The sequence below is a fragment of the Pseudochaenichthys georgianus genome, chromosome 20, assembly GCF_902827115.2.
Source record: "Pseudochaenichthys georgianus chromosome 20, fPseGeo1.2, whole genome shotgun sequence".
In the NCBI taxonomy this organism is placed as follows: Eukaryota; Metazoa; Chordata; class Actinopteri; order Perciformes; family Channichthyidae; genus Pseudochaenichthys; species Pseudochaenichthys georgianus.
The window spans coordinates 17,015,759-17,042,180 of record NC_047522.1 but is presented as its reverse complement, the minus strand read 5'-3'; the positions used below and the strand labels follow the sequence as shown (position 1 = coordinate 17,042,180).

General features: G+C 39.5%; 1 protein-coding gene across 6 annotated transcripts; it reads right to left on the bottom strand.

Moving 5' to 3' along the window:
- Positions 1-1,200: 1,200 nt before the first annotated feature.
- Positions 1,201-26,384, bottom strand: myom1b (myomesin 1b). Of its 6 annotated transcripts, XM_034108586.2 has the most exons (41): positions 26,276-26,383; positions 25,630-25,843; positions 23,945-24,079; positions 23,671-23,845; positions 22,524-22,681; positions 22,237-22,329; positions 19,851-19,939; positions 19,443-19,484; positions 18,782-18,796; positions 18,059-18,220; positions 17,345-17,506; positions 16,175-16,316; positions 15,450-15,649; positions 15,044-15,097; positions 14,826-14,950; positions 14,572-14,755; positions 14,317-14,491; positions 14,110-14,231; positions 12,456-12,473; positions 10,304-10,500; positions 10,088-10,214; positions 9,661-9,845; positions 9,458-9,572; positions 9,225-9,381; positions 9,037-9,143; positions 8,900-8,944; positions 8,664-8,800; positions 8,429-8,573; positions 7,903-7,962; positions 7,149-7,216; positions 6,946-7,059; positions 6,024-6,111; positions 5,906-5,944; positions 5,702-5,807; positions 5,315-5,478; positions 5,110-5,146; positions 4,912-4,934; positions 4,575-4,630; positions 4,268-4,483; positions 1,816-1,957; positions 1,201-1,731 (listed from the first exon to the last, which is right to left on the bottom strand). In XM_034108586.2, exons 2-41 carry the CDS (start codon positions 25,782-25,784, stop codon positions 1,700-1,702), a joined length of 4,566 nt encoding a protein of 1,521 aa, XP_033964477.1. In that variant the 5' UTR covers positions 25,785-25,843; positions 26,276-26,383; the 3' UTR covers positions 1,201-1,699. The 6 variants fall into 6 exon arrangements, with proteins under 6 accessions (XP_033964477.1, XP_033964479.1, XP_033964478.1 ...); XM_034108588.2 differs by lacking the exon at positions 12,456-12,473; XM_034108587.2 differs by lacking the exon at positions 18,782-18,796.
- Between the last annotated feature and the right edge of the window lie 38 nt (positions 26,385-26,422).

Below are 26,422 nucleotides of genomic sequence, written 5' to 3'. Positions count from 1 at the left end.
GTGTCTTAACACCCAATAAAATAACTACACCATGGACTAAAGCTATATTGTGTTTACAGTTTATAGTTGCTTTGCTGCTCTTAAGGGCAGTGTAGTGTAGGCTACGTCTGTAAAATACGTTTCTTGGTTTCTGTTTCCTTTTTACGTTACCTCTGATAAACTTTTGTTGATGTAATCTCATGTATTTCCAAGGTTTCACTTCCTGTTAAAATGTCAAAGACAAACTGGTGTCTTCAATTTGTATTAAGATTGGGTTTAGCTTGCATATCGTGAAGCATGTGCTTCATATTTCCATGTAAGGCAATGCATTCAAAATGTCAGCACATTTAATAATACAACTTGATTGAGTACAAAAACATGAGTCCTCATTTGGTGCAGATGAGGTAGAATCTAAAAAGACCTCAACCAAATTGTTAAATTAAAAAAAGGATACATCTACTACAAGAACATATTTAACCTGTTTAAACTGATTGAAGAGTTGATGCAGATTCACTATGCTACAATTTATTCATGCAGGTGAATGAAGTGCTGCATAGTATTGGGACCTAAAGAAAGGGCAGTGTGAAATCAGCTGTCTTATTATTATAAGTTCAGAGGAACAATGAAGTACCATCTAATAGTTCTGGAGGGGAAGTAGAATGTTTCAGTTCCCCATATACATGTCTGCTGAGTCAGATAACTGGATGGTTACACAGGAATTTCCTAAATTGGGGACCTTGCCACATAAAAGTTAGGATACTTTTGCATACAATACAGGTCTTGACTCTTGTCAAGTTTAAGCAACTATAAAGTTAGATCTTTTAGAACTTTTTGATTTATCTATGCTTTTTTTGTTGCAATTTCTCTCAATTGTGTCAGTTAGCAATATGTATTGCTATTATCTGCTTTTTTCTAATCTCAATAATAATCAATAACAAAGTACTCTGGCAAGAAAATTATTTTTGAATAAATATCAGAATGTTGTATTTAATAACCGATGCAAGTTCCCCTCACTGCACCATTGTCTTCACGAGACCTCTTTAGCACATGTTGATTTGAATTATTTCTGCCCTGTTTAACCCCAAGAATTTCCCATGTTGGCTTTGTTCTTACTCCCTACTAGAGGGCCTCACGTTTGCATAAGCCTCCACACTGCCTGTATATTGTATATCTACAAGTCTTCCGGCACGGTATACTAATAAGGATGATCATTTAAACTAATACATGTGTGAATGGAATCTTTATTCAAGCTAAAATTAAGAAACAGAAACAGAAGACATATATCGAAATCTAAAGCAGACAATCCATAAAAACATTGTTCTGTTGAGTGTTATTATTAGTGCATCATAAAAAAGCAATATTCTAAAAGATACTTAATTTTTTAAACTATTGTGTAATTATTATTCATATTTTAAAAGAGAAAATGTAATGTCTAAGTGAGGATAACTGCACATCAATAAAGCACAAAATCCCACATCAAACTTGTAATATATATATGTATATGAGAGTATAATAAATACTTTCTTCACTGCTCAGTGTTTTCTGGCTGTTTTTCAGACACTGGTCCGGGCTCCTCCACTTTGCCTGCAGGCTTCACGGAGGCTTCTGATTGGTCAGAAGTCAAAGGCTGGTCAGCAACTTTTTCCTTTGCATCTATTGTTTGTTTTGAATCTGTAGCTTTGGGTTTAACTGCAACCTTCTCCTCGTCTGTGTCTCCAACCTATTCCATTGGAACTTTCCTAGCTACAGATTCTGCAAAAGAACATTCATTCATTCATTATTGACAAAATTATGCCATCCTGTAATGTTTCAGCCATATTTCTTTTAAGCTCTCACCCTTCCGCTTTGGGGTTTTCGTTCCAGTGACTGTGGTGTTCATCTTCTCCTTTGGGGTGTTTGGGCCAAACACTACATTTCCGTCTGCATCAGTCCAGTATGACGTCACCCCCAGGTCAGGTGTTCCATCTGTGGTCTCCACCTGAGAGGAGAGAACTGGAGTCAGACGTCGCCATGTATTAAAAAGACCTGCTCTAACCAGAAATAACCATCACAGCAGCCGAAGAATGAAGTCCTCTACTCACCCAGGACGCTCAGTGAGGTCAGACCTATACATGACTGCCTGTGACCTGGATACTCTTGACTCCAAACATTCATAATCTATCCAAATGTATATTCACCTGATGAAAAAATGATATCTAAAAACACATGGAATGATATTGCTTCATGTCGAGTGCATTCCGATTCTTCAGATAATTTTGGCCCACTTTCTAATAAGAACCTTCATCAGTATTATTTCTTCTTCAATGTTTAAAATGATGTCTAAATAAGACAACACTTAGTACTTGGCATACAATAGTCCTGTTTGACATTTTGAGATATATAGTTTCTTGATGAGAAGATCGATATCAATATCAAATAAATTACAGGAGAAGTTAAACTTAGAATAAGGACTACTAAGTAGTGGGAATAACGTTAGGTTACTTGTGTAACCCCGGTCGTTAGAGTAGCACGAGTGAGATGTCTCACTACGAGATGCGCCTTCCTGCGTATACCATAGTAAGACATCGAAAAGAATGCTATGAATGAGAACTAGATTTGTTTTGTAAAAAAAAAAAGATTGTCCCACCAGCATCTCAAAAGCTCACTGAATATCATGTTAGGTGGTTTGAATAATCCATTTCTTGCTAAATGAATGTACATATAATATCCTGCATTATATTTTGTTATTGGAAATTTCCACATGTATATTTTTTTACTTTTAAAAGCTATTTTATTTCTACTTCAGAAATATTTTGGATTGTTTATTTTGTGTCTTTTCTCTTACCTTGCCTTGTTTTTTATGCTGCTGCAATGCAAACATTTTCCCAAATTGGGATCAATAAAGTACGTATCCATCTTATCTATCTAGTCCATACATACACTTTTACAGGGTTACGTCCTCATGTGAAAAACCTGAATACTGTATCAAGTATAAAAAGTCTTCTGTATGAGGGTACTGATGCTGGTGACCAGACAACGCGTTGAAACAACATTAGTTTTCTCTCAATTACTTTCAGAACAGCTTGATTTTTTCCTGCTCCCTAAAAGTGTTTTTGATTTTTGTTTCAGGGCATCATTAATGGAGCACACATTGATTTCAGTAGAGGGATGGGTTTTTCTCCATGCTGGTGGTATATCGTCGAGGAGTCCAAGTCTACAGATATCGTGACTGGGAGTGAAAAATGTAAGAGTGAACTGAAATGAGAGAGTGAAGGGTGAAGGGTGTAGGCTTCAAACCAAAGTGAGACAACTCAAAGAGGAAGTGGGGAAGTACATGCTCATTTTTATTAGTCTAATCAGGAAAGGAAGAAGTTATGCAATATCCATTGTTAATGAACAGTGATCCAACAGTCTTCATTATAGTGGCATCGTTATCATCACAATAAAGGAGGCATCAAAATCATTAATGTGAAGGGATATCATAACAATGGTGAATTACATAAATAACAATATGAGAGTGGGCAAACATACAGTGTTCACTACTAACAGGGAGACAATGGACGTGATGTCATGAGCACAACATTCAAATGATTGTGTATTATTTCAAAACAGCGCTAAATGTGATTAAATGACACGATGCATGTTTAAACCCATTTGCAACAAATTAGTTTACTACTGTTTAATTTGACCAATCATTTGAGTCTCAGAATCCTTTCTACATTGTCATACAATTAAACTAAATTCTAATATGATATAATGCATTGCTTCCTGAAAGACAAGCTGTTAAAACTGTTGCTTGGCAGTAAAATAAGACCTAATTTGTAGCAAATGGGATAAAACATGTAATAATATTTAGCTTTTTAACACATGATTTAATTTCCTTGACTTTACGTTGCATCCCATCAGCACAACATCTCTTAAACTTAAATATTTGGCATTATTTTGTCAAGTAATGTTTCATAAGTAATATGAATGCAAACATTTGGCTCCCTGCATGCCACAACTTTACACAAAGAAAAACTAAAATTGCACCAGTAACATTTTTGAGTGGACATGATGTTAGATTTGTTATTGTTGACCAAATGTGTATTTTTATGATTTTAACTCATCACCGCACTCTTTCTTAACTTCTGTTGACATTTCATTTCAGACTCAGCACCTTTAAATGCTATATTCTACAACACATCCACTTTTGTTTCTCTTTTTTAACTGTTTCCAGTGTTTTTTTCATTTATACATATTTACGACAATATTTGGACCGCCTTTATTTTTTCTTGCTGGTCGCCTCTTCAGAGATGAAGACACTTACGGTGAAGTCCCCGCTCTCCGTGCCGTACTTGTTCTTCACCAGGATGCTGTACTTGCCAGAGTCCGAGATGTTGACGCCGGTGATGGTGAAGCTGGCGAACTTGCCTGACTCGAACTTGAGAATGCAGTGTTCGTCGGACGTGATCTCCCTGTCGTTCTTCAGCCAGGTGACCTCTGGCACGGGGTCGCCCGAAATGTTGCAGGTGAGATTGAGGGCCTGGATGGAGGATAGCAAGCACACGTACAATTATGCAGTAATACTAAAATGGTCTAATTTCTTGCTCATATTATTAGTTTAAACAGATTACCTTGCCCTCCTGTATAGTGACCACATCAGGCAGGCCTCCTGCTACTCGAGCACGACCTGAAAGAAACAATGTTAACCTCAATAAGGTAGTAGTCAACCACCATGTTGCACATTACATATATTAATATTTATCCTAATATACAGTGTGGATGTTACATTGCTTAAAACATTATCAGTGGAAGCTTAATAATGCAATTCAAAGGACTCAGAGTTGTATGATCTGTCAGAATTCGATCTCCACTTCCCAGTATTCTAAACAATAGACAGGTCTTCTTGATATTCAATCACTACCTCATCCAGGCTTAACACGTTACACAAACAAGGCCAAACACACTTACTTCTCTCTGCAATAGCAGCAGCTCTGATGAGGTAATAAAAAGAAAGAGGAAACAACAAATTAGATGAGAGAATCAGAACTGAAAGTGAGAGCTTAATCTGGTTTCTAAAAACACTGTAGGTTTAAATATACAAAATGTGGTTTTCATGCATGTTGTGATTACAAAAATATGATAGCTATTTAGGAAAACGTAACTTACTTGAGTCTCTGGAATTCTGCAAAAGCATCGTCAAATGCTGCAAAACAAAACATATGGATTATAGTCAAGGATACACGAAATACAAAACAAGAATAATAGAAAGAACGACACAAAGGCTATTATACTTCCCAAATGTAAAACATTGGTATTAAAAACAAGTGTATAATCATGTGACTTGGAGTTTTAAATATGTTGGTGGTCTTACCTTGACCAGACAGCTCCACGGTCCTCCTCAAGCCACCTTTCCCATCGTTAAACTCAATGGCATATTTGCCCATGTCTTTCTCTGAGGGCTCTGAGATCTGCAGCCACAGCTGCTCCCCCACCACTCCACTCTTAATGCGGTCAGAGAAGGAGATGGCCGAATCCCTGTCAGACAGAGGTGCAGACACATGAGGTGGGCTAACCACTGACACATTTGACCATGGTTAAAAGGGCACAAGGCTTTAGAAAGTATTAGGACTAGCCATTTTACTGCCAGGTGTAATTATTAATCATTCTTAAATAAATAAGCATCATTGAATATCTTATAGTGTGTACATTTTATGAAATGTGTACATGCTTATATAGTTGTTTTAGAGTCATGACCTACTTGTAGTGCCATGTCACTTGGAGTAAATCGTTATAGTAGCTGACAAAGGTGTAGAGTCGGATGCCATTTTCTGTGCTTGTGATCTTCAGCGGAGTGGAGGAATTGGCTGCAATTAGAATATTATTTTTGGGGGTGAAATTTAAAATCGAAAATGAATAAGGAACCAAAAGGTTGAATTTCTGTAAAATAAATGTATCTTCTTACCGATGAAACTGAAAACTTCATTCATCAGGTCTTTGAAACCTTAAAGAGAACAACATTTGATCATGCTAAGTTTTGCTACAGTCAGATTGCTTAGGTCAGTTTGTGACTTAAAAGTTACCTTTATCGGTCAAATTCAACGTGGAAGTGTCCTTCCCTCTGTCGTCCTTCAGAACAACCTCATACACACCAGAGTCTTTCTTGGAAATCTGATAAAAAGAGGAGGAGCGTTAAATTCAGTTATAACAACGCTGAACAAAGAATTTCATTTGTATTCATCTGAAAAGGCAAGCTTTTCTCTTCTGCTAGGGGTGCTGCAGAAACAGATATATGACGCAAAAGCAAAAAAGCGGACGAACAAACAAACAAACAAACAAACAAACATGTATAAATAAATTAAGCATTCTCAGGCAGAACGGCAAAACCAGAAGTGGCCGTTGGCCCGTGACGACAATAGATAACTGTTCCCAACTTTAAGTCTTCTCCAGATTATGTCTGCTTTGTCTGCAGGGGAGTCCCGCTGAAATGGGACACATGTGACAACACGTTTAAATGTTAGACCACCAGGAGGGATGTTGATAATAGGACAGGCGTTTAGAGACAAGACAGTTGGATGGGAATGAGTTCTGAGATGGAAAAGAGGATTTGATGACATTTGAGAGAAATGAGAATGGAAGAAGAAGAAGACAAAACAGTTAGAGGAAGAGAGTGATAACAGACATTGTGTGAAATGGCATTAAAATATATTTTTCAGATTCATTTTAAATGCTGGTTATTTATATCCAAACGTTTTAGTGTAATTAGTAAATGAAATGTCCCTTAATTGTTCATTGTATTTATTTCCAACCTGTTCTTGTGGACCAACATTGGGGAGAATCCATATATCTTTGAGGCATGACATAAACAGAGCTGTGCAATGATTTCACGATTAACATTCATATATGCAAATGAATTCAGTGACAAATATACAGTACAGAAATACACATAAATACACAGAAAATGTCACATGTCTTCATACAGGTTTCCTTCCTCATATTCTCTACCTGAGCAATTTCCAGTTTCAGAACTCCCTCTGTGAATCCCAGATTCTCGTCTGCTTTAATCTCGTGTCCATCTTTGTACCACAGCGCAGAGGTGTCCTTCTTCATGTTTCCAACCTGAAATACAAAAATAGGATTTGATTAAATTAAACTAGTAGCTTTTTAAACGAGTAAGCATGAAAAAGAAGTTTAAAGTTCTTTATTACCTTGCATTTCAGAACAACGCAGCACTCTGGTGTCACCTCATAACCCAAATACTCGATGAAGTGAGGACCTGGAAGAAAGAGGTCAGTTAAAAATGAACAGTGATTACCATAGAGCTGAAACGTTTAACTGAAAGATCGATTAGTTGACCAACAGGAAATCAACTTTTAAGGCTAAAATTAAAAAAATTAGCTTGTTCCAATGTTGAAGGCAAGTGAGTTTTTTGCATAATAAATGCATAACCTAAATCTGTTTTATATCCTGTGTTGTTATCAATGTATAAGGAATACATTAGCAAAGACTTACTATTAAAAAGAAGGTAGAATTATCCAACTGAACTGTAGATAACAGGCCATTTGAGTTACTATGCTTGCCCATTAAAGAAGAAACTACTAAGTGTGTGTGAGGGTGGAGAAATTAGCAATGATAAGGGGGTTGTAAAATGTGAATACAGGAAACCAATTTATAAAAGATCCTAGTCTAAAAAGGAGGTTGAGGTGACCTCTTCCTGTTTGATGATTATAAAACTTTGCAGGCGAGGGATGAAAGAAGATAGGAAATGACCTTGGGTGAAAGTGCCCTGTTGTTGGCTACATCAAGTGTGTGTTATTTCAAAGCTTTCTTGTGTAATAGCACCTCCATGTGAGTGAAATTGCAATTACACATGATACCATTTAAATCAATAACCAATCAGAAACATCTCTTTTCATTACTAAAAAATCAGCAATATCCCATTATTTTCAATCGTGAGTGTACCTTGCTTTCTGACCCATTCTTTCATCTGGAACTCTGATTCCTTCTGCAGCTCCTTGAACACTGCAAATAAAAAGGGTTTACAATATTAACATTCAGCTTGAAACACTTAATCTAACCATAGTATCGAACCAGGTGATATACATGTTAGGTTGCTGTTAGTTTATAGGATTACAAAATCAATGTTGCCAGATTGAACTGACACAATTATTTTCATTTATATAGATTTTGGTGTCAACATTTGAAAATATCAGTTTTATCATGGCAGATCTTCTGTTGTAAATGTTATAATAATGGAAAATATATAATAGAAATTAGAAAATAATAGTATTTTACACAATACCACATTAGAAATAAAAGTTCACTCACATACTGTAAGCAGAATCTTGTATTTCAATGCCAAAAACCACTTGATTGCCATGAATATTAGCCTCTAATGTCATCTGAACTATACAAAAATCTCACGACCCCTAGATTATTGGATATGCGATAGAATCATCTCAATATTTTTTTGATTAACTGGTCATACCGTCTCCTATCAGTACCAAACTGGACTGGTTGGTAGCCTTTCCATCCTGCAATTTGAAGGTGAAGGTGCCCTCATCAGCTGGAGTCAGAGAGTCCATGATCATCTCAATCACGCCGGTGTTCTTGTCAAAGTTGACCTTGTATTTCTATAATAAGAAACACCTATTAACCTTTATCATCTAAATAAATAACACAAAAAGCATAATTGTTATCATGAATACAAACTGTTTACTGACATCCCCCTGAGAGATAAGGTTATCATTGAAGATGTAATCGACTTTGCCGTTAGCTGACATCTTGTCCGCCTGCAGCCAAAAGCGAACTTTGCCCTTCTCCAACAGCTCCACAGCCAACTCTGACTTCAGGGGAATAACTATTTTGGAGAAAGAGTGAGGGCCAGCTCAACATTTAAAAAAAGTCTGGTTCATGACATACTTAGAAAACATCTGTGATTATATGCTGATACACTCACCGGGGAATTTGTGGTCATGACTGACCTCCAGCAGCCTCTTCAACTCTGACAAATATATGAAAAAGAGATCCATTAGTAGAGGAAACAGAGCAGAAAGCTAATTGTATTTCATATATTCTGTGTTATTTTTAACTCACCTTCCTCAGAGAGAGTGTAGCTGGATGAAGCACCATCAGTGTGGGTGACAATACATGAGTAAATACCAATGTCCTCCTCCGCAGGAGTATTGAAAATAGTTTTGGATCTACAAAACAACAAAAGGGTAAGAAATACTGAGTGATGTTCTGTTTATCAAAGAGTCTCTTCTTAAAATAAGTCAGCTTACTTGTTTCCCTTGGTCTCTATTGTCAGGCGGGATGTGTCTGCTATTTCCTCGTAATTCTTGGACCACACAAATTTGGAGTCTTGGGTTGTGTCACAGCATTCGAAATTCATGGATATGATACCGTCATCGTCAACATCCACTACGATCTCCTTAGTGCCTGAAAACCCAAAGACGCTGGTGTTACAGCTTGAAATGATGACCTCATCACCAGCATCACAAAAAGTTTCCCCTACCTGGTTTAGTGACAGCTATGACCGGCTCTGTTTCCTCTGAGGTTTGTCCAACACCAGCTTTATTCTGAGCGCGTACACGGAACACAAAATTCCCCCCTTCCTTCAGATTCTTAATCTGCAAAATGAAAGAAAGAAATCAGATTACACAACAGCTGCTGCCACACATGTAACTGGAGAAAATAACTCAGCCGGACAATGGGGACCTTGAAGAACGTCTTCTCTGTGGCCTTAGTGTTGACTCCTTTCCACGCCTCCACTGGTGCGTCTGCTTCCTTGATGTCGATGTAAAACCCGTTGACCGGATCACGGCCCTGGTATACAGGTGGTTTCCAAAGCAACACCAGAGAGTCGCTACGCACCTCTCTTACCTGCAGGTCATGAGGAGGCCCTAAGGTCCAAAACAGGAAGTAAGAAACACACCAAAGCTTCAAAATCTGAAGGTCAGTTGGTCTGATTACATGTGTACACAGAAAAAGGAATACTACTTTTTGCTCCATGTTCTTCCTTGATTTTATATGAACATGTTAACAACCGATTGTCATCCTCAAGTAAAAGTGAGGATAAGAACACATTTATCAAGTATAGTGACAGAGATTAGATAACTTTTTACAAACAGTAGGTCAAACCAACCTGGCACGGCGATGGTCCACTCCTCGCACAGGAAGGTGTCACTGGGCAGTGAAGGGATGCCGACACCTGCCATGTTGGCTGCCCGCACCTGGAACTGATACTTCCTCTTCTCCTTCAGATCAGACACCTTTAGACAAAGAGACATGAAGACAGACCCTTAGTTATAAGAGCCTTTTCAAATTGGAACCTATTGGTTTTATGAATTTAATAACTCACCCTGTAGGCTCTCTCGCTGATCGACCTGATGTTGGCCTCGTGCCACTTCCCTGTCACGCCATCGATGACCTCACGGTAATCCACGAAGTATCCGGTGATGTCAGCACCGCCGATGAATGTTGGCTGTTTCCAGGACAGCACCATGGAGTCAAATACACACTCCAGGACAGTGATGCCATAGGGTGGAGTAGGGGAGGCTGAGATGATAGAAAACATAAATTCACACCATAACGCCTCCCAAGGGGGAACTGGGTGAAGTAATGGGAAACTGAAACAATGAGGTGATACTTTTAATTTTCAAATGTATTTTTACACCTCCGTCCAGCTGCATTCAAATTAATTGGAATTCATTAATAATCCTTTGAAATGCTTGTAGCCTAAAAATGCATTTCATGAGTTTATTGTAGCTTTGTCAATGCTGATAAGCTTCAGTGTCCCATGACTGAAAACTGTTCCATTTACAGCACGTATTGACTACATTTAAATTATCTTTATTCCATCGCCAAAATTCTACTGAAGTCATTGAAGTGTTTATTACTTAGTTTAAATACAATAGTATGAGTACCTGCTGTAACAGAATATTTTCCAACCCACAACACAATTGCACCTTTAACCTTTTTGAAAAGGCTTCTGTATTAAGGTGTGCTTAGAAGAACTGTGTCAGATTTTAGAAAATACACTTCTTTGCTTTGGAAGTTAGATTGAAAGGTCTACATGCTAACCAGGATAGCTAGCTTACCTTAGCATGACAACTGGAACATTTAAAACGTTAAACCTTGCTAAAGCTCACTATAATGTTGTAACTTGTTTGTTAAATTTAAATTAAATAAAAATGTGACAACCAGACATCCAGGAAGTCACAACACCGGGCTAATGAGACGCCCGTATCCTGTCTTGCTAATGCTATGCTAACCGAACCATGTTTAGCATCATATTTTACAGACAGATGTGTAATTCTTCTTCTTGTCTACCTCTTGTCAAAAAGAACTATATATAATGGGTTGGATAGTTATACAGTACAATTTGTGGTATGAAAATTCCGACATTTGACACAGTGATTTCTGGGACTGTGAGCTAAGGGTCTGCCCAAAATCAATAATTTGTAACTTGGGGATAACAAGATGGCTTTTCGACACAAATAGTCACTTTAACTTGATACTCTTTCCTATTAAGGGATGTTTAGTAAAATGTCTGAGACGTGGACTTCAAAAGGAAAGGAGAACAGTTATACCAAAAAGGTCTTAAGTCACAAGTGTGGTGCTCTTGTGTTGGTTGGATGACCCACTTTTCAAGTACAGGGTGTGATTAGTCGGCTCCTGCCATGACATAGTGCTCTGAGTACTGAATGTGATGGCAGGTCCCGAGGTGCCGGGTGACCGATGTTGAGCCTCCCAGTGAGGAGGTTGTGGGAAAGTGGTGGACTTAAAACTATTGACAAGCGGGACTGTGTTGAGTTAAAGTTGGGTGTGTTATACAGCAACTTACCTTAAAAAGAAGAATACCAGTAGAGAACTTTACCAACTGTTTAGTGATTCATATATATCAAAATCAGATACATTTAGAACATTGCAAAACTGTTTTCATAAGGGGAAATCTTACTTTTATACAATACATGATGAAGTCATATTTCTAAGAATGCTAAGAGGGGGGATTTGCATTTTGTGTTTTTCTTTTGGATTTGAAAGAAAGATGTCCATCTGTGACCAGTGCTCACCTTCCAACTCTCTCCGGGGCCTTGCAGTCTCCAGATTAGCAGAAGCATCTACAGGGAACTTACGTGCTTGTTTGGCCTCAGGCTCATTGACTGTCTTTACAGCCTGATCCTGAACCTCAGCAGTGACAGGTTCTAATTGTGCAGTTAGTGAGTCAGAAACTGAGTCTGACACAGACTCTGAGACCAGGTCTTTTGCCAGGTCAGGGGCCCAGGACACACTGCCTTTCTTGCCCCCCTTGTGTTTATTTTCGACGGGGTCAGGCTGTGTGAGTGCTGAGCTATCTGGCCCAGCCCCCTGCCTGGCCTTCGTGTCAGCCTGAGCTTTATTGCACTTAGTGTAAAGGGGGGACTGGACATTTTCATGCGTGCCCGTCCAGCGTGGCCTGTGCTCAGTTAGTTGGCCAGCGTTACCCCCCGGACCCATCTCCGACAACACACCATGAGGGATGCCGCCCCCTACAGGAGTTAGCAGAGAAAAGCAAAAGAGGCTTTTTAAAGAAACAGGCACAAGATCTGTTCACAAGTCAAGTCGAGAAGACTAGCAGAAACATAAACAGTTCTCTCTATCAGCCTAAAAATACAGTGAAATGTCTTCATCTGACTGGGAGTGAAAAATGAAGACAAGATGGCCAACAAGTGACATCCATGTGAGGAGGTGACAAGACTTTATTTTTGGATTATGAGAGCATGCAGGTGTTTGAAAAAGACCAGGCAATGACTGTTTGCGTGCAGGCTTTATAGCAACCCTCTATGAAAAACACTGTAGACTTCCATTAAAAAGTTGATATGAAGTATTGTATTTGTTTTTAGCTTTGAGCTGTTCCTTATCTATGTATAACATGTACTTTAATTGTACTGTGAGTTACGTTTTTAAGAAGTAGTAAAGGGGGCAGTAGTTTAACAGCCCATTCAATTCTTTGTATTTAAACAAAGTAGAAATCATTGTGTTTCCTAAAAACATTACCAATATGTCTGCCTGAAGAGAAACACACTTTGTGTACTAAGTGAGTGTGTTTCATGAGGGAAAACAGTTGCTCAGTTAAAAGTTTGCCAGTGAATGAGCAACATCCAAAGGCTGGAAGTTATTTTGGTTGAAATGCCAAGAGTTTTTAGGGACCACATGCAGGAGATAAGGACGATTATAACAGCAGCAGAATTGGTATGTTATCCTATTCCATGTTATTGTTTATCTTGTCTTTACAAAATTATTGCTTTAAAGAATGATGGTGTCCAAGTTGAGGATATTTTTGGGGGGATTTATAGATTATTGTATACGGTGTTATTACTATATATATGATTTTGCAGAAATGTGCTGTACGTAACTTATAAATGAAAAAATACTGTTATTTTAGCCATAGCGTTTTTGTTTGGCGTTCAAATTCAGGCACCAATTGATCAGAGCAATTCCACTGCCAGTTTAGTTGCGATATGAGAGGTTTAAACATACACAGACACACATTAAGGGGCTCGATGGAGCGGGGAGGTGTGTGTGACGGTACCTTTAGCACCATGTGGGGTTGCCGACACGCCTTGTGCCCAGGAAAAGTGAGGGAAATGGTGGGTGGTGGTGGTGTGTGACGTTGGGCTGGTTTGTAACAACCACTGAGTTGGATCAGAATGACCCAAAATAGAGGAAGTCTACAAGTCCTGACCCGCCTCAGGCTGTGCAGGGAGGAGGAGGAAGAGGAGGAGGAGGAGGAGGGAGGGTGTATGTGACTGGACATGGTGGTGGGTAGGTGGGGCACATACCAGTGCAGAACAACGTGATAGGTTGACAGGGTGGAACCATGGTGGAGAAAGTGTGGGAGTGTAGATGCTGATGGTATAACAAACTGAAGACATCATGTACAAATGCAAACTCTTGCATCTTTTATAACTTTAAGAAATGTCCTAATATAATATATCCTAACATAATTTTTTTTACAACCAATACAATTTAAAAAACATACTTCAAACCGCAATACCAAAGGCTGACTTTTAAACAATATTAAAACGCTTTTCTATAGGTGGATTTTTCCTAAAACCACACATCTAAAAAACAGGATGACCTATATTTTGTACTTTGTTCTTACTCCTGTAAAGTTGTACTTACCAATAGCAGCCTTCACCTCCACAGGCTCAGACTCTGGGGAGAACTGGCTGAGCCCTGCTGCGTTCACTGCCCTCACCCTGAACACGTATTTCTCTCCCGTCGTCAGACCATGGCAGATGAACCTGTGAATGTGTTTTAAATATGATAATGGCATTGTTTTTATATACAAACTGCTCTATATGATTAACAGGAAAGGAGTTGTTTTACCTGGTAACATTAACAGGCTTGTTGTTGCATGGCGCCCACTCATTGCTGTCCAAAACGCTCGCCTCAATGTAGTATCCAACCAACTCCTTAGCTTCACAGGATGCTTGCCAAGACACAACAACGGATGTGTCTGTGTTTCTGATAGGGACAACTTTGCTTGGGGCAGATGGGATATCTGTGGGCCAGAATGCATGGTGTAATTAACTGTAAATGGGACATAATGCTATGATGATGCCTGCATTTGTGTTTTCTAACCAAGCTTGTCTCCAACAGTTGAGGCCTCCGTTGGATCAGATGGCTCGCCGACACCAGCAGCGTTGCAGCAGCGGACGCGGAAGCTGTAGGAATTCCCCTCAGCAAGATCAAACAGGGCAAAGCGAGGAGACTTGACGGGGATCTCAGTGTTCACCCTCTGCCAGGTGTCTGAGCCCGCAACACACTGAAGCAAAGATACGAAGTGTGAGTTTTTCCTTAATAAGTCACAAATAGGAAAATGGTCAATAACTTACTTTTTCCACATAGTACATGACACCCTCAAGGCCTTTGTCTCCAGGGGGCTTCCAGCTCAGCACCACATAGTTCTTGGTGGCCTCTGTCACCTGCAGCTCAAGAGGTCTGCCAGGAACAATGCCCTCTGAAGGTCAAGAGATAAAGTATGAGTCCCTGAAGACACCATTTAAATGAGCAAACTTGATTTAATCAGCAATTGTCAAAATAAGTGTCCTACCTGCAGGCTCCTCCTCTGTGACAATGATTTGGCCAGTCCAAGGAGCAGAGGCACCTGATCAAAATCATGAAAAGTTATGAAATTATTATATTTTTTATGAAAAAATAAAAAAGGTTCCAATTTGAAATCATAAGGTGTTTCTGAGCAGAATGTGATCATACTGTAGGTAGTGGCAGTGGAAAAAGCTTTTTAACATAAAAAAAAAAAAAACATTTGGAAAAAGAAACAAAATGTCTAAATAATATTCTGGAACAATAGGAAAACATAAAATAGAGTCTATATCGGCCAATAGCATTGTACCTGACTCATGTTGTACTATCTTACTTGAATGACTTTGTAAAGCTCTTTAAATATGGATAAGAGATAGGCTGTATTCTAGCTGACAGACATTAAAAGGCCGCAGTACCTCTAATGCGGGCGCGGTCAGAGGGGTCCATGGCAGCCACCGGCTCAGAGACCCTGGACGGGTGGCTCATGCCATTCTGGTTGACGGCACGCACACGGAACATGTAGGAGCGGCCCTCCACCAGACCGGTGACGGGGAAACGGGCAAACTTAACCGGAGTGTCATTGCATTGGACCCAGTGGGTGGTTCCAACCTCACATCTAAACACAAATTACAATAGGTTATAATAAACATCCGTTTTTAACAAAATGTTCCTAAGTAATTACTGACTCCCAGATTTTTGGAGAATGTGTGCAAAGGATTGAGTGCAGCTGTTTGATTTTAAAATACCAGTCAGTGACATTCTTGCTATTGTATTTATATAAAGGTTATTTTCAGTAATAAGTAGTGCATCTGGGATTGGTATCTGTTGGTTTCATACCAGACTTTTCAAATAGTACTTAAATACATTATTATTATCTTTTCCCTCAGATTTTCATTTAAAAATGTTTTTTAAATGTTTTCAATATACATTATGTTTTGTAATTTGCAAAGCAAGCCACTGAAGCTGCTTCATTAAAACGAAGACGAATTAAGACGAATCACAAACAGAAAAAAGTGTAATGTCACAGACAATTATGTTCAAACTGTTGTTCTCCCATTCTCTTAAATCTTTGAGGTTTGTTTTCCAGATTACCACTCCTGTGAGACACTTTACTGAAATGTCTAGCACCATATTGACCTACCTGTCCACAAAGTAGCCCAAAATAGAGTCTCCCCCATCGACAGCTGGCTGCTTCCAGGTGACGATGATGTAATCCTTGTTGGCATCCAGGCAGCGCACATCCAGAGGGGCTCCAGGAGCTCTTTCAACCTCAGCTTCAGAATCTAACACATCCAGAAACACCAACAATAAAATAACGGTATGCGTACTTTCTTTTGTTTTACACACTATTCTTTTTCATATTTCTTTATCTTTCATTTCAAGTGTTGTCTATAATTGATTGCTTCTACTGGTGGGTTTAAAATGAGCTGTGTGACGTATGTTGAACGGTTTGGGCTCAGCCCTTGATGCCAGGAATGTTTCTGGTCCTCACTTTAAACACAAGCCAAGAGCAATCAGCGAGAGGAGGACAGAATTAGCTGTACCCCCCCCCCCCCCCCCCCCCCCCCCCCCGGAATGAAAGGGGATAAGAGTGATGACTCTTAAAGAAACATATGGGCTAATGCCAGGCCACCCAAGAGTTGCATCATTAAGTGGGAGCAAATATCAATTCAGTAAGTGTGTATCCATGCAGCTTAAAAGACAAAGTTTGTTCGCTCACAAAGAGAAACACAGATCAATAAGGACACTGGGCAGCCTATTGTTTCTCGTCTAGCAGATATTTACAGTATCTTTTTGCGCCAGGGTCATTCCATAGCTCTCTGAGAATAGCCCAACGGCAGCCAGGCTCATATAGCGTTTTGTTATGGAGACTGTACCTGGTCTCCTTTTTCCCCCTGGGCAACTCTGAGTCAACAACAGGGTCTATTTTCTAGCTTGTTCACACTCAGCGTGTAGGAGCTGAAGCTGTAAAGGTCAGATTGTCTCTGAAGGCACCAAAGATAAGCTTCCCTGACCACCTTCCACAGTATTCAAACCCATGCCAAAGAGTTTCCACTGTGTGTTGTCGCTATAAAGATATCCTTTAAAACCAGTCACTCAAATTTGACTATTAAATGTAGTGTTTTTATCAGCTGCCAGAGGACAAGCTGTTGCTTTGACCTTGACCTGATGACATAATAACGCAATAACAAGCTGCATTTAGCTTTGGTTGACTATAATGGTGGTGAAAATGTCTGTGCAAAGACATGTTATGCACTCATTATTTTGGGATATTTATTTCTTACGGATAAGTTACGGATGGCATACCCACCTCTGACAAAGACGTAGGCGGAGTAGGTTTCATATCCAGACTTGGTGATGACACGCAGGGTGTAGAGCCCCTCGTCCTCTTTGTTCAGGTGTGTGAGGGTCATTGTGGCGTGATCTCCACTCCAGTGCATGTTGTACCATTTAGAAGGAGACAGAAGGACATCTGGGAAAATACAATAGAAGGTGGTTGAGTAACATGTGATAAAAATATAATCCTCTTCAAAAAATAATATACAAACCAGGGACATTCACCAAAATCTTAATTTATTCAAAATCACTACTCATTCCATAGTGTAAGGTAAGGAGTAGTGCTGAAAAGTATATTTACCCAGGTACTTTACTTTAGTACTATAATTTCCTATATTCTGCTATTCTATACTTCAAGATATCTTCAATTCATAGAGAAATAATTCACTATTTTCTGCCCTCAGTTAATAAAAAAAACCTTAGTTACTCTGTTGATTCCGATCCCTAATAAAAATTATAATCAATAAACAAATGATGATGCGATATTAAATGCTAAGATAAGAAACACAATCATTCAAATGATCTTCATATTTTCATTCTGAAATAATTCTGCCAAATGCTTGTACTTTTGGTAAAATAAGTATTTATTGATGCCAATACTTTTGTACTTTTTTTCAAAGAAAATTATATGAGTGATCAATGGTTTGGGGCGGCTAAGTAAATCCATATTTTGAATTCATCTTCTTACCGTCTCTGTACCACTGGATCTCTGGCTGGTAGCGGTGCAGGGCAGGGGAAATGATGACTGTACATCCAAGACTAATGGTCTCACCCTCTCTTCCAAACGTCACACCAAATGTATCAACAATGTGAGTCTTGAAGTTTACGCCGTACTCACACACGGGGCCATCTGCAAACAGAGCAAGATACAGCAGCTTTAGTCAGAGCTTAAACTGGCATTAATGTGCAAACACTTTGCACACGTCACTCATTGTACAAAGAGTTGAACTAGCGTTCAATTCAAGTGGAAGAACAAAACATTCACTACGGAAGAACATTATCACATCAAAAATCATATCCAAATAACAAACAATAAGCTAGATCGACATTTTTCAGCCAGACAGGTAGGGAAGAGAACACGTGACATATGTGTAGGGATAAAGAACAACATCAAATACGAGCTAAAAGAGTGACTATGAAACAGAACAGTGCTCCCAAAAAGTGGATGTTTTCGTCATTATCATGCATTAAACAGTGAAGCACATCAAACTTGTGAAAACCCTGGTTGAAAACCCTTTTTAAAATAATGGACGCATAAGCTTGCAAGGTTGCATACTTTAACTAGGTGTCAACTCTGAAATGCTGAAAAATCTGTAGATTTTTCCATACATGGAGTACTGTGAGCACCATGTACACAGACAAGTGGTCATGCAGAGACCAAACAGTGACAGTGATCACATGACCCTGTTACCTTCAGTACTGCCCCCTGTATTATTGCCGCAGCATCAAGGAAACAGAACAGTTGTTAGTGCAGTAGTGCACAGCCCCCAACCCCCACACTCTTCACTGTATATCATTGTGTACAGTATAAGCAGATAACCAGAAAGAGTAAAGTCAATAATATAAAAAAAAAATCAAATGACAAATAAATGCATAATTACCATTATTACTATCGTTTTCATTATTACACTATTGTTTTCTTTGTTCACTCTCATTCACTTTTCTTACATCAGCATTGGGCAGATATTTTCAGCATCTTAAAGTAAGCAGCTGTACGGTACATGCGCACAGCAGACAGACACAGTTAGCAAATAGCTGGTGAAAATAATCAAACATCTTTCTCAAGAACTGTTGAAGACAAAAACAGAGCTAAAAGGAGAGTACATTTTATGACATATATTCATCAGGTTGGCAGAAAAGCAAATGCTAACGTAGCTCAGAGTCTGCTAGAGGTATAAATTAACGCAATATGCTAACAAATGAGCTAAAAACAGCTGAACAAGACAAAGTATGTTTATGCTGTGTTTTTATCTTGTTCTTCTACTCCGTAGTGGTCGTACATCAATGAATGCAACATGAATTCCACAATTTAACATACAATATATACAAATACACAGTAAATTCACACTTACGTCTAGGGGATGGCAGGGACTCATCCATATCACCTTTGAACCCTATGGAGAAAAGCAGTTGTTACCATTAAAGCGAACACATAGTGTGCACAGTATTATACTGTCAAGATATCAACATATGAGATTATACACCATGACATTTGCCACGTTTCACTGGCTTAGGCCTCTCATTAATAGAAACTTACAAGTCAAAGTATATTTGGTTCCTACTTTTAAGAGATGTTGCAGTTAATACATCGGTATATGCAGAAGAAGCCTTTACATTTGGCAACTTTACTTATTTACTGATTAACTGATGTACAATGAGCAATAATTACTGGCTTTTCTTGTTCTTTTAACACATTTTGTGGAGCTTGTTCATGATAGGTGAATTGGGGTGTGATGATTGTCTGACTTTCTGAAACCTACTCTTAACAACGACAGAGGCAAATGAAGACAGCTCTCCCTTGGAGTTCATGGCAGAGACACGATACTGGGCCGTGTCATCGAAATCACATCTGAAAGAGGAGAGCATCAGGTAATCAATTCCCATCATAAGCAGAATCTACTGTACTGTGCCCTTCCCCCGTGTCAACCTCAGCCCTCCCAAACATGTAAATAATACCAAGTATGTGAGCCCTGGCTGTAAGCGTTCCATATCTCCTGAATACTTTGGTTATAAATAGGCACCACTGCTGATGTCATGTGCACCAGGTGGTGAGGGTCTCACATGAAAGTATCTGCAGCCGACATATTCTACTAAAATGGAAAAAATATCATCTCATTTGTTTCTCCTTGTGATTTTGAATGTGTTAAAATGGTCTTTGATCTTAGAGTATGGTGAAGTACATGTAAAAGAAAAGTACTTTGACTGGATACATTTAACAAGTCCAAACTCAATCCTATCCTTAATTCATGTTGACAGTGTAGATTGGCATTACAGTTACATACATTGATCCAATTACATGTCAAATATATGAATCAAACCCCACTTGATTGTTAGCTAGTTGGTAGCTAAGCTAAGTGCTTAAGATGGCAGACAGCAGTAAATATGAATCTAAACATCTAATTGTCCCTCACATAATAGGAGGAACTGCTTACATTCCATGTTTTTCTATAGTCTATGGTATATTGCTAGATAATTGTACTGGCAGGAAAGTGAAAGGGCCCAGGATGCAATTTTTCCCTTAGTCTGCGGAAAAGTACGGTGGCCCTGAAGTGCAAGACACCACAGCATTTCACAAAACACCACAGCATTTCACATTGGACGGAAAGGGTATTCCTTAGGGAGAACACTTCTTGTTTGTGATTGGACGGAGCCAGCCAGAGAAGCACTGCTGTGATTGGTTGTTTTTTGCTGCCAGTCAAGAAATGACGTTTCGTGATTGGCCCAACGCATCAGCCGTTAGCTGTTAGCACACACTCAGAGCTCACAGCTCCTCATATCTGTTCAGAAACTGGACAAAAGTTAAACATATACAAAACACAGACTGTCTATGTCATGGCGAATACAGTCGCTGCTTTATTTATGTCTGTATGACGTTGTTGTGAGTGTGGACGGAGCAGCTACAGGTTAGTTTAGCCTGATCGATCTGATTCCGATTTACATGGAGATATGCCCCGCCCCCTCTCCAGCGTCTTGTTTGAATGACAGGAGTAAACACAGAATTAATGCTTTATTAATTCATGGTTTTTAAGGGGCGTATCTCCATGTACATTCTATGGTAGATACCAACTACAACTAAATGAACATATTTGACCGTGATTTAATTGTAATACACGTTTCAAAGTGATGCCGAAGTAACTACATACTGATAACGGTTAGTAAAAACCATGAATTAACGCTTTGACAAGACGGCAGGCGAAAAGCTTTTAAAATGCGTGTTTTCTGAATGGAATCGGATCCATCAGGCTAAACTAACCTGTAGCTGCTCCGTCCACACTCACAACAACATCATACAGACATAATTAAAGCAGCGACTGTATTCGCCATGACACAGACAGTCTGTGGTTTGTACATGTTTAACTTTTGACCAGTTTCTGAACAGATATGAGGAGCTCTGAGTGTGTGCTAACAGCTAACGGCTGATGTGTTGTTGGCAATCACGAAGCGTCATTTCTTGACTGGCAGCAAAAACAACCAATCACAGCAGTGCTTCTCTGTCTGGCTCTGTCCAATCACAAACAAGAAGTGTTCTCCCTAGGAATACCCTTTCCGTCCAATGTGAAATGCTGTGGCGTTTTGTTATGCTGTAGCGTTTTGTGAAATGCTGTGGCGTTCTCTGAAATGCTGCGGCGTTTTCTGAAATGCTGTGGCGTTTTCTTAAATGCTGCGGCGTTTTCTGAAATGCTGTGGCGTTTTTTTAAATGCTGCGCCATTTTCTTAAATGCTGCGGCGTTTTCTGAAATGCTGTGGCGTTTTCTTAAATGCTGCGGCGTTTTCTTAAATGCTGCGGCGTTTGTTTTCTTAAATGCTGCGGCGTTTTCTGAAATGCTGCGGTGTTTTCTTAAATGCTGTGGCGTTTTCTTAAATGCTGCGGCGTTTTCTTAAATGCTGCGGCGTTTTCTGAAATGCTGTGGCGTTTTCTTAAATGCTGCGGCGTTTCAGGGCCAACGTAGAAAAGCATAGCTAATACTGTAGCTAGCTAATTACAAGTCAAAATAACATAAAAGTCTATAAGTCTACACAAGCTAAGATGTATGCAAAGTCTAACACATTTGGCAATGTTTCATTTATATTTACAAAACCTGTTACAGTGTTGAATGTTTTTGGGAAGATTTTATTTGTAGTAGTTGTAGGGGAAGCTACACCTACCTGTTGATCTCCAGTGAGTGCATGTTGTATTTGCTCTCAAGTTTGTACTTGTCACCATGGCCAACAGAGTCGATGGCAACATTGTTTTTGTACCTTTTAGTAGGAGGCAGCAAACATGAAAGAAAACAGGCCAGAGGAAAAAGAAAGAACTTGAAAATGACACATATAATAGATAAAGCCATCTAAATTAGATGAGTACAAGCACAGATGAATAGGCAGGCGAGAAGGGGACAGAAAGGATAGATTTAAAGATATAATATTGGTTATTATGTATGTCTGTGACCTACCAGACGACCCGGGGGTCCGGCCAGCCTCTGACAGTGCAGTACAGCCGCACACACTGCTTCTCCCACACAGTGTGGGAGCGCGGTTTAATCACAAACTCCGGGGTATGCATCAGGCTGTCTTCGTTCATACGCTTAAAGTGTACCCCGTGTTCATGGATCTATAAACAGAAAAAATCACTCAGGACAATTGAACTTTAAACTTAAAAAATATATAGTATATTTCACCAGGTATTCACAATCCACAGTTGAAGCAAAAACAAAGGAAATTAATTCAGCAACATCCCTTTTTTTCCCCATGCAAGACGTTTGTACTTTTAAACTTGAAACGTGTTGTGAGTGTGTGTCGTTCATTACGTTCTGAGAATAGCTAGGGTTCTTGAGGCATCGTCTAGTTGAGCGTCCAGTAACCAGTCAACACATAAAATGACAACACCACTGGGACACTGCCTCCCTATGTCTCAAGAAACAGGATCCCCTAAAGAATGTGTCACCTATAGTAACGCTATCTGGCAGTGAAGACAGATTAATACAGTGAAGCGGTCACTGTGGATTTGATGATGCTTAATGAATGGTTGGATCCCACTTCACATGATAATCACCCTGGGACAATAATAACTTCCTTGTGTAAGGAGTAGTAACAAACACCAAAGGCACTTAGGTGTCACTAAGTAGTACTGAAATGATTTCTGCTCAGTGATGCAACCATGCAGCTAACCTCATTTTGTAATGTAGCCTGATATTATTCTATGATTGGAGAACATATATTTGTAATATTATGAAGGAGGATAGTCTAATCTGAAGATGTCAGATGGTAGAAAAGCTTTCTGTATTTCAGCAATCATATATTGAAACGTTTAAAAATGGACCTGTCCACATTAGGTTTCAAAAAACCCAATACTGCTGTTGGACAGCAGAGTGACAAAATGCAAGAAAGAAACATGTAACTGCGACAAAGGGTTGAAAGAACACAATGATCAAGATCTACTAAATGATTTACATTAAGTGACAGGAAGAGTAGCCTTCACAATCATGTCGCTCATATTTTGTGATATAAAAATGATAAGCAGTTAGTTATTTCTATTGTTGAAAGAGTATATCACCTCCTGTACAAGCTCTAAAAAGCTACATTTAGAATTCCCCCACTGACCCTTTTATTTAGAGAGATGCGCTCGGCCGTCTCTCGAATGGCCTCCCTCCTGGAGGTCTGCTCTGACCTCTCCATCTCCATGCCACTGGTGAACAAATCCCTGCGCGCCATGTACTCAGAAGAGTCCCGCACCCTTGCTTCCTCTCTACTCGAAAACCCAGTCCCAAACTCTTGACTAGGAGTTTGTAGAGAAGGTCCAGGAATGGGGAGTTAGGCATAACTGTAAAAAATTGTCTCCAAACACTCTTGTAGTATACTTTGAAGAGATTATTACCTGCCCCTGAAGATAGGCACTACGTAGCCGATGATTTGGTGGTCCTTATCCACAGCCAAGTAAGTTGGCTTGGCCCTCTTGAGTATAGGGCTCAGTCTGCTCGCTTCCAGCCCATAATGCGTAGACACGTTAAGTCTGTGACATTTAGAAAACCGTCAGCCTGGCCAGACAATGCAACTAATAAGATTACATCAAAATGTGGGGATGAAGCCATGAGGGGGGTCAATTAGTGGTAGATGAAGGTTCAGTGGGTAGTGAAAAGGTTTAGTTGTATTATTTGTATGTGTCCAGAATAATTACATTTTTAGAATCAACAAATGGCATCTGATGCAAAGGACAACATGAGTACCACTGTTGTATTTATTATAATAACTAAAAGACGCCAAATCGAATAATCATGTATCATACTATTTGCTTTCTAAGGCTACAGTTCGGGAAGGAATGACAAGTGGAGCGATGAAAGAAAAGACGGTTTAGATTTGAGGTCAGACGCCACACAGTTTGTCTGTGGAAACAGTATCTGCAGCACTCAGAGTTGGGGGTGGGGGCTAAGGGAATGAGATAACAAGAGCTTGATAAGCAGGGGGACCAGATTGGTGACAGGGCTACTGCTCTCTTTTTCCATCTGGGACACTTTTCCTTCAGCTCTGTACACTTTCTAAATGCAGTATCTTTGCCAGGACGACATTGGACAGTGGACAACCACTCGGACTGTTAAATCATCACCACATCATAATCCTCCTCTCATCAGCACAGATTTGGTGGCTGGTGTAAAGGCAAATATCTGATGGTGTAAATCAAGCCTAAGCCCCCTGACCTGTTCACACTCTCCAGGCCAGTGTATTTAAACATAAGCCACTGTAAAAAATGGGACCCCCATAAGCAGGGTGTTTTGTAAATCCTTAAATATGAAAGAAGAGCCCCTTCCCAGGTACAGAGAATCCATCTCATAAAACAGCTTTAAATCAGTGACTTGACACCGCCATCATTCTTTTTCAGTACATTTGACCCAGCATATTCACCGCAATAACACCAATGCATTCTACAATGTCCACTAAAGAACAACTTTACTCGTGTCTTTTGGTAAGTCACTTCGTTTTTAATATATAATGCATGTAAATTATATGAGATTTTAAAGATAGACTGACAATCTGTCATTTGTTACTTTCCCTCCCGCATGGTATGTACAGGTCAAGATTCTATTTCAGTCTATGCCATATACCATAACTCAACCTTTGCACAACATACATAGCATTTCCGTCCAGTTTCTCTAACCAACAGTCTGTCCCTGATTGGAGCAAAAATGTAATAAACCACATATCCAAAAATCATTTGAGTTATTTAGGAATAGATGTGTTACAGATAAGAGTTCATGAGCAGGCAGAAAAGCAAACAGGTCCTTTATTAGTCATCATGCAAGGAGCTTCATGCTGGATTCAAAGATGCTTTTAGGGAGCAAAGATCCTTTGGTGTGTGTGTGAAGGTTGATCAAGGAGAATCAGAAGAGGGAAGGATGGTTACTTTGGTGTCAATATGGGAGTGAAGCGGGACATATGATCTCATAGCTGTGACCGGGAAGTGATCCAACAAGGTTGATGGAGATGAACTTTAGGTTGGGTGTTAAGGGGAGCTTTCTGTGACAAGAAGTGGATTGATGAAGGTATGATCCTCTTCCTCCTTCTTACCCACTGCTCCTGCTGGTGGCAGCGGAGGTGCTGCTGCCAGCCGTGTACCTGTTGCTGGCCTGGTACTGGCTCAGTTTGGACACTGTCTCCTTGCTCCTGTAGTCACGGTCATAGTGGAGGTGGTGCTTCTGGTAGAACGGTAAAGATCCAGACATGTTGCAGGCCGCTCCTGGTGTTAGCCGCGAGCTTCCGAGTTTCTTGCTGCCTACTTTGTCTGTTTGGTTAGTTAGTATTCAAGAGCAGGTGGATTTACCATCATTATAAACTGTAGGTCAATGACTTTCATTTAGCGTTACATACTTTGGTCGAAATCAGTAATTGGCTTTACTGTGCTTATGGAAAACAAATTACTTTGCCAAACTAAATAATAATAATATGGAGAAGTTGGCAATCCCAATGATGCCATTTCATATTTCTAACAATATTGTTGCTAAAAAAAGCATAATATTGTCTTGACCAAAAACAGGAAGAACTAAAGGGGTTATACTTTTAAACATCCTTAAAATTGCAAATGTAAACCTAATCAGCTAGCTAGACAACATATAAGGTTCAGGCTTCAGGCATTTTCTCAGCATGCTATGACAAACATGCATCAATTACAACCTCACTTATCAGGCCTCCTCCCTGCATATCTGTTGCCACTTACCCTCGAAAAAATCCCTTAAACTCCAAGTTATAGAGGAAAAGATGGTCAAAATCCAAAGCTCGATATCCCAGCAAAACTACAGGTAGGTGCGTTCAGGGCTGCGGTCTACACAACAAAAATAATGTTGTCCCTTTCCAGAATGTCCAA

Coding starts and splice junctions, on each gene's coding strand:
- myom1b (XM_034108586.2), bottom strand. CDS start 25,784: ATGTCTGGATCTTTACCGTTCTACCAGAAGCACCACCTCCACTATGAC. Junction 7,060..7,148: donor GCGTTGTTCTGAAATGCAAG/GTAATAAAGAAC, acceptor TTTGTATTTCAG/GTTGGAAACATGAAGAAGGA. Junction 1,958..4,267: donor CGGAGAGCGGGGACTTCACC/GTAAGTGTCTTC, acceptor CTCTCCTCTCAG/GTGGAGACCACAGATGGAAC.